General features: G+C 34.9%; 1 protein-coding gene across 5 annotated transcripts in view; it reads left to right on the plus strand.

The window, feature by feature from the left end:
- Positions 1-14,832, plus strand: part of LOC137004552 (serine/threonine-protein kinase DCLK1-like) — a 47,856-nt gene that overhangs the window by 21,753 nt on the left and 11,271 nt on the right. For 2 of the 5 annotated variants that reach the window (XM_067364980.1, XM_067364982.1), the window contains exons 3-8: positions 4,046-4,145; positions 4,911-5,027; positions 12,592-12,686; positions 13,794-13,875; positions 13,966-14,135; positions 14,277-14,396. In XM_067364980.1, the coding sequence (XP_067221081.1) occupies positions 4,046-4,145; positions 4,911-5,027; positions 12,592-12,686; positions 13,794-13,875; positions 13,966-14,135; positions 14,277-14,396 (684 nt within the window). Of the gene's footprint in view, positions 1-4,045; positions 4,146-4,910; positions 5,028-12,591; positions 12,687-13,793; positions 13,882-13,965; positions 14,136-14,276; positions 14,397-14,832 lie in introns of all 5 variants that reach the window. The other 3 variants (XM_067364979.1, XM_067364981.1, XM_067364978.1) reach the window with 2 other exon arrangements.

Consider the following 14,832-nt stretch of genomic DNA (forward strand, 5'->3'; position numbering starts at 1 on the left):
TAAAGTTGATGGAAGCTTTTGGTCTTGTCTTGCAAATCTCAAACAGTTGATCATTTATATCAGCAACATATATTCTCATATCATCCAGCCCTGCTCAATTTTAACTTCAGACCTGATTTTTTTTTTCCACTGATAAGAAAAAACTATGTCAGTAGTAACCAAACAGATCTCGCCCCCCAGTCACTACCATAGTATTTATAGTATGATAGTAAATGGGGGGCGAGATCTTTTTGGTTACAAACATTCTTCCAAATATCTTTGTGTTCAGCGGAACAAAGAAATTCATACAGGTTTGAAACTACTTGAGGGTGAGTAAATGATGACAGAATTTTCATTTTTGAGTGAACTATCCCTTTAATCTGCACACCCAAATAGGGTCATATTTGACAAGCTATAATGATCTGTGGGGTATTTGGAGTTAAAACTTCACAGACACATTCTGGGGATACCAGAGACTTGTGAAAAGGAGAATAATAGGTCCCCTTTCCCCAACATTGTTCACAACAATGAAGACAAAATTATATTAATAATTAATTTTATTAAAACCTAATGTCCATTGTGATGGACATTAAACTTAAAAGCCATTCAATAGCTCTGAAAGATCTTAAAGGGTTAGTTCACCCCAAAATGAAAATTCTTTCATTTATTACTTACCCTCATGCCGTTCCACACCTGTAAGACCTTTTGTTAATGTTCGGAACGCAAATTGAGATATTTTGTTGAAATCCGATGGCTTTGTGAGGCCTCCATAGGGAGCAATGACATTTCTTCTCTCAAGATCCATTAATGTACTAAAAACACATCTAAATCAGTTCATGTGAGTTCAGTGGTTCAATATTAATATTATAAAGCGACAAGAATATTTTTGGTGCGCCAAAAACAAAATAACGACTTCGGAGCATAATGAATCAGCGTGTCGATATCAAATCGCAGCGCCAAAGTCACGTGATTTCAGCAGTTTAGCGGTTTGACACACGATCCAAATCATGATTCGATACACTGATTCATTTGTGCTCCGAAGCTTCATGAAGCAGTGTTTTGAAATCGGCCATCACTAAATACGTTTTTTTTTGACGCACCAAAAATATTCTTGTCGCTTTATAATATTAATATTGAACCACTGTACTCACATGAACTGATTTAAATATGTTTTTAGTACCTTTATGGATCTTGAGAGAGGAAATGTCATTGCTCCCTATGGAGGCCTCACTGAGTCATCAGATTTCAACTAAAATATCTTACTTTGCGTTCCGAAGATTAAGGAACTTTGCTTATTATCACTTGATAATATAAAGATTGTAATAAGTGCAAGCTGATGATCTTAATATGAACATAAATCTGCTTAAAAAAGGAGCTCCTCCACCTTCTGTGTAGTTGGTTAGCCATGCATGTCTTATGTGATGTCTGAATCTCACTGCAGAGCCAAAGGACATTCAGCTCCACCTCTCTGGACATCATGGATTGAGCTTGACCTAGTCCAGCTCCACCTCTGTGGATCTAATGGATGGAGGGATAGAGTTATGGGTAGGGTTAGCGCAGGGGTGGGCAAACTCTGTTCTGATCGAGGGCCACTGTCCTGCAGAGTTTAGCTCCAACCCTAATCAAAAATACACCTGAACCAGTTAATTAGTTCATTCAGGACTACTAGAAGGCAAAGCCACTAGATGACAAGCCTGCAGCCATTAGCCAAAAAAGTGTAACGGCCAAGGGTGTAGATTTGGTTTCAACATTGGGGGGTTGAACGTTGGTATGCTGTCTGTTTTTTTTGTTTTTTTTTTATAATAATCTGTTTTGTGTGTAACCTTTATTGGATAATTTATTTTCTATCTATCTATCTATCTATCTATCTATCTATCTATCTATCTATCTATCTATCTATCTATCTATCTATCTATCTATCTATCTATCTATCTATCATAACTTTATGAAATTTATGTATAATCATTCATCAAATTCTAACATAACTGTAATTCTAAAAAGAAAGAAATTATGTTAAATATTAACACAGCCAGTAGGTGGCAGCGATTCGGTTTTTTTTTTGAGTCAGTCACTTAAATCGTTCATTCAGCCAATTCGTTCAAAAGTCAGATTAATTTAGGAAGAAAACAAACACCGATGTGAATACTTTTGTCATTGATAAATACAGACACTATTAAAACAAGAACTAACAAAACAGACGGCTGTTTTGGTAACTGGTTGCAGTTACACTGTTAGCTATGGCTGAATTGCAATGGACTAGCTAGCTAAAATATATGTGGAGTGTACCTAGCTATTACAATATTCTCATACCTCCTTCTCAGTACATGCTTTATTCTTTTTAACGTCCCTCTTTGACCAGCAGTTTAATATAGTCGGCTGGGAAGCGGTTCTCTTCATTTTTTGAGCTACCCGTACTCTCTCATTCAAACAGTAGAGCGCCATTGGCGTTGTTTTGGTGAAAGTGCGACACGCATTGGTTGGACGTTACCAATCGGTTCAATGGAGGGGGAGGTATTTTTTTCTCTAATTTATTATGACGAACTCATATTTCAATAGAAACGAAATTATTGCTTCAAAATAAATTAATTCTACATATTTTTCATCTGATCTATGGTGATTTTTATGTTGAAATATTGGGGGGGTTGTAACTGAAGCATTTGAATATTGGGGGGGGGTTACCTCCCCCCCATCCCCCCCACAAACTACTGGTAACGGCTAATGCTAACGCTGCAGCTGGACTTCACGCTCCCTCTTTCTGAATGTAATTTGGGTGTAATGGGAGGAGTGTATATGATTGAATATTCATGAGTTTCCTGTTTTGTGTTAAAGTGGCTCTGAAAATATTAGCACATGTTCATCGGCTTACAGAATGGCAATTAGCCTATATTTCAGCATTAAAGGAAGTTAAACTTATATTCTAACTGTTATTTATGCACAACTTTACTCTTTTTATTCTATTCACAAATGCAAAAACCCCCATCAGTAACTTTTAGCTTTGACATTTACAGTAGTCTAAATGTGCCAAAGATTAGGTTGAACTAACCCTCTGCTGCGCACAAAAGATCACATATACAGTAGTAGGCTTATTACCCGCCTTATGCTGTTTTCATCAGTGATGCCATTTATACTAATGTAATATCACTGAATATTGGATCTTTCACTCTGTTTGAGCTCAGCATGAGAGCATTAGGTCACTTTTTGCCACCTGACTGAATCATCTTATTACTCTGTTCTTGGTGATGACATCGCTGTTGCTACAGCAACATGTTCTCATTGGTATGTGTAAATGATACACATAAGTGAGATGCTAAACTGGCTTCTCATTCATGCAGTATGAATCACTGATCACTAACCTTTAGAATAAGGATGTCAAACACGGTTTGAGACACTGATCCAATTGACCCTCCTTAAATTATTATTGACTTAATACGAATGCATTTTTATTTAGCCTAACTGTTTTTGCTATTTATTTTATATTTAATTTGAAAATGCAGATATTTACATGCTGCATCTTATTTTTTTCAATCATGTTATTATAATAAATTTTATATTTGAAATTGCTTAGGTTGAATATATTCATATGATCTCAAAAAAGAAAATATGCACTACCATTCAAAAGTTTCTTTTAAGCAAAGAAGTTAATGCTTTTATTCAGCAAAAACACATTTAATTGATCAAAAGTAGCAGTAAAGACTTTTATATTGTTATACTTAAACAAATATTTTTAAAAATGTATTACGGTTTCCATTAATAAGCAGAACAATTATTTTCAACATGGATTTCTGAAGGATCATGTGACACTGAAGACTGGAGTAATGATGCTGAAAATTCAGCTTTGCCTTTACAGGAATAAATTACATTTTAAAACATATTAAAATAGAAAACAGTTATTTTATATTGTAATGATATTTCACAACACTACTGTTTTTACTGCTTTTTTGATCAAATATATGCAGCTTAGGTGAACTAAAGAGAATTTCAAAAACATTAAAAAACTTTACCGACCCCAAACGTTTGAACGTAAATGTTTAGGTGAATAATAATTCTACCTCTGCTGTGTTCATAGATAACATGTCTTCAGGACTTCTTTGGTGAGGATGATATATTTATTGCCTGCGGCCCAGAGAAGTTCCGCTACCAGGATGACTTCCTGTTGGATGAGAGTGGTAAGATGTGACACTTTTCCTAAGACCAACAACAACTGTACAACTTACTTCAGTTACATGGACTTCTGTGATTGTCAATATAAATAAGTTGCTTCAAATTCTGTTTTAGTGGTTAGTAAAATGTATTTTTTTTAATCACATTTCACCAAACCCACATTTAAATTAAAGTAAGCTGTTTTGACTAATGAATCATTTCCAGCATTATAATGTTTGAGAGTCGAAGTAATAACTTTAGATAATTGATGTTTGTTACTTAATTAGCTGTAGCATTTGTTTCCCTCTGTCAGTATCTGTGTTGTTATTTGCATATATTTTAAGGCTTTACCATTAAAATCCCACTTCTTGTAAACAAAATAACATATTCAGGTAGGAATCCATTAAAAACCTTTTAAAACGAAACTAAATTAATTGGCATTGTTTGTCAATGCAGAAGCACGCATCAGACGCATCACGCATGAGCTATTTTAAAGTCCTATTGATAGACATATTGACTCTGTGCATCTGGTCTGAGAGCAAACCAGCCTGTCAGATCTCCTCCGATCAGACCTCCAGGATGTCAGGCCGACATGCTTGAGCCAGACAGAGGTTGCGGTTGATTGATCGGCGGTGACATCAGGTCATCCACACAGATGAGACTCTCTTCGGTGTGTATTACAGAGACAGGAGGATCATTGTGTAGAGCTGGAAGAGAGAAAGGTGTGCTCAGGCCTCTGCAGTAGAATCAGAGTGAATTCAGATGTGTTTCTCTTTTGTTGCCTTTCTCAGAGTGCAGGGTGATGAAATCGCAGTCCTATGGCCGTATTTCTTCCATGCAGGGCCGCTGCTCTCCCCGCAGTGGTGGACCCTCAAGAAGGAGCAAGTCCCCTGGTTCCAGCAGCTCAGGTATGCCTCTTTAGACCAGACTGTTGTTTAATTGTCGCATGATGCTTCTAAATGCTTCTGTAGCTGTAAACTGTAGGTTGGGTAGTAGGCTGACACTCGTGTGTGCAAGAGTGACTCATGAAATCTAAACTGAGTGCTTGTCAGTTTATTCATTGCAGTCTCAGGATTCAAAGTTGTAAATTTCAAACATGGATGAGTGTGGTTTGTTGTAGTTTGTAGCCTTAATTATCTCCAAATCACACTCAGCATTCTCAGATGATGTGCTTGAGGAGTAATGTCCCAAATTAGGCAGTTAATTCGGCTGACATTTGTCATCTGTAATGAGTTTTTTGTGTCAAAAAAGATTATGATATATTTTCTATTCTATTCTATTCTATTCTATTCTATTCTATTCTATTCTATTGTTTATGTTATATTTTGTTCTGTTCTGTTCTATTCTATTTTTCCATTCTATTATATTCTGTTGTTCTATTTTATGTTCTCTTTCATTTTGTTCTATTCTATTGTATTCCATTTTGTTCTATGATGTTAATTTTATTATTTTCTGTGATGTTCTCTTTTGTTCTCTTCTATTCTAGTTTTACTTATTTTCTACTCTATTTTGTTGTTCTACTTTATTGTTCTATTCTGTTCTTTTCTATTGTATTGTTTTGATTTATTACGCTCTTTTTATGTTCTATGCTGTTCTCTTTTGTTCTGTTACAGTATATTCTATTTTTTATTCTATTCTATTATGATCTATTGTTATATTCTCTTCTATTTCATTCTGTTCTATTCTATTCTATGATGCCTGTGTTTTGTGTTGACAGTCTGCTGGAGCTCTACACAGACTTTATTCTATTCTATTCTATTATGCCTGTGTTTTGTTTTGACATAGTCTAATTGTCTGATTTGCTGGAGCTCTACACAGACTTTCTATTCTATTCTATTATATTAACAGTTTCATTTAATGGGATGTTTCTAGAATGCCAGAACATTTCTAGTATAGAAAAAGATTATGATCCCTTTTTTCTATTCTTTGTTGTTGTTATATTTTATTATGTTCTATTTTGTTATATTCTATTATATTGTTTTGATCTATTATGCTCTTTTTATGTTCTATGGAGTTCTCTTTTTTGTTCTCTTATATTCTATTTTTCATTCTATTATTCTATTGTTTTGTTTTATTCTATTATGTTCTTTTTATGTTCTCTGCTGTTCTGTTCTATTCCATTTTCCCTTTATTTTCTATTCTATTTTGTTGTTCTATTCTATTATGATCTATTCTGTTATATTTTCTTCTATTTGGTTCTATTCTATTCTATTCTATTCTATGATGCCTGTGTTTTGTGTTGACAGTCTGCTGGAGCTCTACACATTATTTCTATTCTATTCTATTCTATTCTATTCTACGATGCCTGTGTTTTGTGTTGACAGTCTGCTGGAGCTCTACACATACTTTCTATTCTATTCTATTCTATTCTATTCTATTCTATTCTATTCTAAGATGCCTGTGTTTTGTGTTGACAGTCTGCTGGAGCTCTACACATTATTTCTATTCTATTCTATTCTATTCTATTCTATTCTATTCTATTCTATTCTACGATGCCTGTGTTTTGTGTTGACAGTCTGCTGGAGCTCTACACATACTTTCTATTCTATTCTATTCTATTCTATTCTATTCTATTCTATTCTAGTCTTTCTCTTCTATTCTGTTCTATGATGCCTGTGTTTTATGTTGACAGTCTGATTGTCTGATTGGCTGGAGCTCTACACAGACGTTCTATTCTATTCTATTCTATTCTATTCTATTCTATTCTATTCTAATATGTTCTATTTTGTTCTGTTCTATTCTATTGTATTTCTTATAATCTAATCTGTTATGTTCTCTTCTATTTTGTTCTGTTCTATTCTGTTCTGTTTCATAATGTCTGCATTTTGTGATGTAGTCTGATTTGCTGGAGTAAAAAAAAAAAAAAAAAAAAACATTGAACTGGTTTAATTTGCTATGCTCAAGCAGACTCCAAAAACACTAACAACCAGAACATTTCTAGAACAGAAAAAAAGTTTTCTTTCTTTTTTTTTCTGTTGTTTTGTTCTGTTCTGTTTTCTATGTTCTCTGCTGTGCTCATTTTTTCTGTTCTATACTATTTTTCATTCTATTTTATTCTCTCATTCTATTTTATTTTCTATTTTGTTCTTTTCTATTCTGTTTTTATTATGATCTATTGTGTAATTTTCACTTCACTTCTATTCTATTCTATTCTATTCTATTCTATTCTATTCTATTCTATTCTTATAGGAGTTTAACTAGTTTATCTGGCTGTTAGCTAGCTGATCTCCCACTTTGGATGACCAAATGTGCCCAAACTATTTTAAAAGCAGCAAAACAGACTGGCTTAACTGGTTTGGTCATGCTAGGAGACCAACTAACCATCTTATATAAGACATTTTTTTCTGGATGCTTTTCTCTGTTTATGACACAGTTGTGCTGTACGCAATTACGCATGTGATGTTAACACATTTCTGACAGCAGTGTATTCGCAGTATGTGTTTGTGTACATCCAGTTGTTAGACAGACAGACATTTTTTTTATTTAATTTTAATTTTTTTTTTTTTTTTTTTTTTTTGTCCACTAGTACATGTTTTCTGTTTAAACACAGGCCTGTCAAACTGGATTGTTTGTATCTGTTTCTAACTGAACAAAAAATGCATGACAAGTTGTCCTGAACATCCAGTTGATCTAGGTTTCATTATTTTTCCTGAAATAGATCATGAATCATCACTTCCTGATATTGATGTTCCAGGTAAACACCAGGCATTCATCCGGTCAGGCATTTGCCACTTTGTAAGCTGTATAGAGACATGTCAAAAACAAAAACAAAAACAGAACAATTATTGTGCTTCAGCTTGAGCCTGTTCTTCAAATTTTGTATTCCGGCCTGGTACAAAATGAGCCCTTAGAACAGACTCACTGTGCGTGTTGTTTTTAATGAGATGGTGCTGAGTATCAACCTCATTCTCTAAAACAGTTGACACGGTCCGGAAACGACATAGATGAGCATAAGGATATTGCTAATGTTTTTTTGGGAGAACAGACCTATTTGGCTACCAGAGAGTTAAGTGAGAATAATATATGAAAGAGGTGCCTTATCACAAATATAACGCATCTACAATCTGGCAGAAACTCTCGAGGGACAGAGATCTGCCATGCAGTCTGGACAAACAAATCTAGTGTAATTGTTTTGTATTGATCTGAAAACTCATTCAAACAGCACTAACATTTGGTACAATGAAAAAAAAAAAAAGTTGCTAAAGAGTAAAAGGGAATGTTTTGTGACACTTAGTAAATCAGTAATAAGAAAAATGAAAGTTAAAAAAAAATCTATGAGTATTTTAATTAGAAAATTCTTTGGATGGTATAAATTTAATTAAAAATGATAGTACTTTTTGTATTTTATATAAAGGATTAGAAAGGATTTAAAGTTCACTTTAAAATGAAAATTTCCCCAAGCTTTACTCACACTCAAGCCATCCTAGGTGTATTTGCACAAAAAAAAAAAAAAAAAAAAATTACAAAAAAAATTATGGAGCAAAACTATTTTCCACATTGATAATATTAAGAAATGTTTCTTGTGCACCAAATCAGCATATTAGAATGATTTCTGAAGGATCATGTGACACTGAAGACTGGAGTAATGATGCTGAAAATTTAGCTTTGCATCACAGGAATAAATAACATGTATACAAGTATATTTAAATAGAAAACAGTTATTTTAAATTGTAATAATATTGCACAATATTACTGTTTTTACTGCTTTTTTGATTAAATAAAAGACATCTTTCAAAAACATTACTGACCCCAACCTTTTGAATGGTAGTAAAAAATAAAGCATATAAAATCAAATATCTTTCTATTAACCAACATCCACGCATCTGAAACTATGATATGTGAGGAAGCCTGATTGAGTTCGAAAGTGACTAACATTTTTCCCCACACTAGTTTCATTTACTCACCCAATTTTGTTGTTCGGTAAACACACACATGAATGACGGCTGATCTGATAGTCCTTCAAATCTGTTTTCCATCCCAAAAATAACACGATGATGCATTCTCACTCTCTACATGTTGAATTCTGTCAGGCTGTGATCGTGTGTCACAGATGGCGAGGGATCAGGATATTCGGATCACGGTGACACACAAACACAGAGTAACATCTGAGACTGAAATGGCTTTATTTGTTACTTGATGTATTGTGAGAAGCTTTGAAAGGAATCATATTAGTGGCCAAACATCTGAGTCATAGCATAATCAGAGCTTAATTTGTATTCACACAGTTCACGGTGGTACTTCAGAAATCCACTCAAAACACCACGTCATGTGCTCGGCTGCACTTATGCTGTTCAGAAACATCTTCACAGTGTTTTGCCATGAGATCTTTTTGGAGATCTTTATAGTCACCCACACAGACAGCACTGCAACTACGATATGGCATGTTTGTGAGATAAACTCCTCCCTCTGTGGCTGTTTATGACGTAAGGTGTGCGCAGAAGGCTGCCTATGAAACACACTACTTACATCCTCTCCTCCTCTCCCACACTCATTCATAATCTAGCTGCCTCACAGTCACTATGAGCGCAGGAGGAATCGCAGTTTGCTCTGGCAGCCTGCTGCACTCTTTAGCAGGTAGGACAAATGTGTGTTGTGCAGCAAATTCGTAAATATTTGAAAAAAAAAAAGAAAAAGAAAAAAAAAAGATTTTTTTGAGAGATATTTTGAATTAAATGTGTTTTTCTTGCTTTAAGGTGGTGTAGAGGAATTCAGTTTTTTAGTTTGTCATTGTATCTGAATGAAGGGTTAATATTTATGCTTTGCATATTTTTCGTGTGATACTTGTTTTCATCGTATTTCTAAGCATCTTCTAATACTGAAGAAACTGTTTGTTGTGAAAGTGTTGGAGAGATCAATGCTTGTGTTTCATATTGTGCTTAGAATACCATATGTGACTTGTTTTAAAATATTAAGCAGCCTTGTGTAAGTTATCTTGCACACCTTGAAGTCTTGAAGTTGCCCGTACAACTGTGTATATATATGAATTTGTTTTAAACACTCTTAACTTCACTAACTGTTTTATGTTTAATAACACTATATATATATATATATATATATATATATATATATATATATATATATATATATATATATATTATATTATATATTATAAAATATGTATGCATGTATGCCCCCCAGAAGAAAATTTGCATAAATCTGGTGTGTGTATATATATATATATGAAGACTTCAGATGCAAAAGCCTCTAAGTGCCATCTGAAATTGTATTCTAAAATAACATTTTTATTTTAAAATGGGCATTCATAATTAAAATCAACATTTAAAATTACTGAACCTAAACTTACGAGCTTGATAAAAATGCTAATTTAAGAAGAAAATTTAAAACCTAGAGGCTTTTGCATCTGAAGTCTTCATATATATTATGCAAATATACAATAGTAACATTTGAAGTGGATCAAAACCTTTCATCAAAGTTAATAAAACCTTCTTAGGACAACTTTGATTAACTTTTTTGATCCACTTAACTTTTTGATAATTTAAATATTTATATATTGCATTTTGTTCCTATATTTATACAATCATATATATATATATATATATATATATGCATAATATGCTTTATATGTATAATTTATATATTTATATTTTTTTCCTATATTTATACAATCATGTTCAATATTTTAAAATAAGTCATGCATGTGCAATATGAAATAAAAGCATAATATTATTGCATATAGAATACAAAGCCTAGTTTTAGGACCATTAATATATGTAGTTAATGTGTGTGTGAGAGAGAGAGAGAGAGAGAGAGAGAGATATTATTTATTTATTTATTTTGAGCCAGGTGGCCTTTCTGTGTGGAGTTTGCATGTTCTCCCTGTGTCTTTTTGACACATTTTGGAGATGATAAATTGTCCAAAGGTGTGAATGCATGTGTGTTTGAGTCCTGAGCAATGCAGCTGTAGTTTTTTACAATTTTTTAACATTAATTTTCCATTTCATGCATTGTACTGGATTTAGCCAAAGGCTAATTTTCATCTGCAGTCCCATGGCAAGTCATCACTAACATACTTCCTATAAATGATAAAATAACACAAAACTATTTCTACATATAATAAAACATACACATAATGGGGAGGATTGGGGAAAGACCTGGCAACTTACCCCGGAAAAATCATCAATCAATTGCGTATGGCGATAGATGGCTCATAGAATCACCAAGAGTAGGATACGACTGAAATTGTTAACTCTCAGGGGTCAGCGGTCGCACCGGCGATACCACCTCGGTTTTTTTCTTACCAGTGCGAAAGAGACTCAAAATACTCTGAGTTATACATCATTCTAATCTGTGAAATGTCTTCTTTTATTTGTGTACACTCACGGTAAAAACAAAATGTGCTTTTTGCAAAATAAAGAAAACTAACATGATGTTTCTCTCTCTCTGAGTGAAGTCCATTCTGAAGTCCTCAGAAAATGAACTGTAACTTAGCGAATACTTATCACACAAACATGAAACATATGACTAAAGAAACTTTGAAATGCCGGGTTTTAAATAATGTAAGTCAAATCAAAAACAAATATTCTCTGTTCATGTAATCTGTATGAAAAGAGAGACATGTCAGTCTTTCGTGAGTCACTGCATTATCCGTTAATACAGCCATGCTCACAGTGAGCGCGCAGCATGCGAACGCAAATTCTGAGGCGATCCATGCGAAAACAGCCAACGCCCACATCAGCTCGAAATAATGCATCAAGCTTACTTGTTGTTTCATCATTTTGAGATGCGGTGAGGAATAATTCTAAAAGGATTTACCTCAGAGGAAGAGCGTGACTAGCTTCAATTGACCTTTCGCCGGGAGTTTGATTGACAAGCGATCTAACCAATCAGAACGCTGCATCCGCCATTTTGTCCGACAAAGCAGCCAGTAGTTACAAGATTAACCTCGGTGGAGTAAAACTACAAAAATGGTGTGTATTGACATCTTTCCGCATTTGAAACAACATTCATTCTCATGTTCATGGACAATAGGAAGAGATGATCGGTTTTTACGAGCGGTTGAGCTGAGGATCTACAGCAATCTGTCACTACCATGGTCACGACACATTAAAGAGCAACAAAACGGCTTTTATTGTTTGAATTTCTTTAATAACTACACGGTTTGAAAGCTGGGACTTTGTTTCATATCATAAGTAACCTGCTCTGTCTTGTCTGTCGATGTGTGGTCAGTATCCTCTTTGTTCCGCAATGTATTTTTCACTGCGTGTGGAGTGACAGCGCCAAGGCTTGTCGGAGAAAGCAACAGTAACTAAGGGGGGCGGGGCTCGGCGAAAGGCTAATTCCATTTAGAGGATCAACTTGATCAAGCCGAGGATTGTGAATTAATTTTTTTTATTTCTTCGTGCAAAATATAATGCATTTTTTTCTTTTTTCTTTGATTTAGGGGTGAAGTATGGCTAGGACACTGTCAATAAAATCTTTGACATTTACCAACCTGTTCTTCTGTTAAATTAGCTAACGGTACAGCAGGAAGTCAGCTGTCGACCCCACGGTCAGGCAAATCTCCTAGTCCATCTCCCACCAGTCCAGCCAGTCTGAGGAGACGAAGGGTGAGAACTGTCTCTCTCTTGCATCTGTTGCATTGCACTAAAAAGCCTTTGAGATACCATTTACATGGAACTGACTTATTTACTGTATATTTGCTGTGTCTTTCATTGCCATCAACCAAAACCATCAAGCACTTTCATCTTTCTGTTTGACCCTAATTGTTTTTCAGGTGCTTTAATTTGCCAACATAGTGCCGAATCACACTGAATTGCAACTGAACACATCCGTACTAAAAAATTCCACGTTCACCCAAAATGTTTCCTAGCAACAACAGATAAGCATCTCGACCTGGCTGTGTGCCTGCTCCATTTCCACTCTTTCTGTGATAGACCTAATTCACATGGTCATATGGACATCATTACCCTGTTCTAATAACTGATGGTGTTCTGTTACATTTCAAAGTATTTGTTTGTGTTCTGTAGATTAAACAAGTGAAATTGCACTTTTAACAATAATAAATGTTCTTGAGCTTCAAATCAGTATATTAGAATTCTTTCCGAAGGATCATGTGACATTGAAGACTTGAGTAATGATGCTGAAATTTCAGCTTTGCCACCATAAGAATAAATTACATTTATTAAATATATTCAGATAGAAAACAATAATTTTAAATTGTAATAATATTTCACAGTATTGCTGTTTTTAAGTATGTTTGATTAAATAAATGCAACTTTGGTGAGCGTAAGAGACTATCAAAAACATACAAAATTTCCAAACTTTTGTCTGTATATGAGAACAACAATGCTAAAAAATTAGCAGGTAATAATATTTAAAACAATTTCAAGCAATCGTTTGGCATATGTGTAGATATATATAAGCAGCTGATACAGTCTGGCTAAAAATGTATGTGTTCTTACTTGACATTGTTGAATTTCACCTCACCTGCTCTGCTCCAGTCGTAAATATTCTTAGCACACCCAAACTGTTTCCATAGAAACTGACCTTTTATTTCCCTCTGTAAAACCTCTGGTCTATGGTGCTACAAAAATAATGTTTTTATATAATAATTTGTTTAACAGTATTTTAAATGATCATGAGAAATGAGTTAAGGCTCAAAAAAAAAAAAAAAGTTGTAAAATGACCATCGTTCTCTGTAATGTCTCTGACAGGGCTCTCAGCACAGTGGCTCCTCTCTCTCTCTGGCCTCCACCAAGGTGTGCAGCTCCATGGATGAGGGCGATGGGCTGGGAAGTGAAGGTGAGGAACTCTGGGAAACTTTGACTAAAGTCTAGTCTGTTTTATCATCTTCTTCATCAGAATGTTACATCTTTTTCCTTCTAGCTGAGCTGATGGAGGATTGTCCTCAGGTTCCTGCTTCCATAGCCGAGCGGTACAAAGTGGGACGAATGATTGGCGATGGGAACTTTGCCGTGGTCCGAGAGTGTATGGAGAGATCCACAGGCCGAGAGTACGCTCTGAAGATCATCAACAAGAGCAAATGCAGGGGGAAGGTGAGATGGCTTTAATATATATATGAATCCGGTTCGGTGATGAAAATGCATACATGATATGTGATGTTTTCCCACATCACACAAAATATTAATGCTAGATCGCTGTTGCATTACATTGCATGGCTTGTCTGTGGCTCACAGGAACACATGATCCAGAACGAGGTGTCTATTCTTCGAAGGGTTAAGCATCCTAACATTGTTCTGCTGATTGAAGAAATGGACACATACACTGAGCTCTACCTGGTCATGGAGCTGGTCAAGGTGAAACATCTGACATTTACATAGTTTACATACAAGTCAAGGCTCCAGACTGTGACCAAATGGTTGTATTTTGTGACCTTTTTTCCAGCCGGTGCGACTAAATTTTGTTACAGGTTGCACAGGTGTGACCACCATGTTACCCATCTGATAAGAGCTGCCATTTCTGTTGCATATGATATGAGAGACCTCAAACGGCAGACGAAATGAAAGCTACTCGTTTGAGCTGCAGCGTGGAGCATTTATCAGCTCGGACCAATAATAGACAAACGCAGCAGCTAATCTCGAGTGCACAACAGCGTTGCTACAGAACGCTTGAAGATCCAGTGAGAAAGCATTTGAATTTGCCGCAGAATTAATAACATCGCTGCGATATCTAGCATTCAATTTCAATTCAATAGACCAGGGTCTGTATTCACAAAACATTTTATCTTACCAC

This window comes from Chanodichthys erythropterus, chromosome 17 (genome assembly GCF_024489055.1).
Source record: "Chanodichthys erythropterus isolate Z2021 chromosome 17, ASM2448905v1, whole genome shotgun sequence".
In the NCBI taxonomy this organism is placed as follows: Eukaryota; Metazoa; Chordata; class Actinopteri; order Cypriniformes; family Xenocyprididae; genus Chanodichthys; species Chanodichthys erythropterus.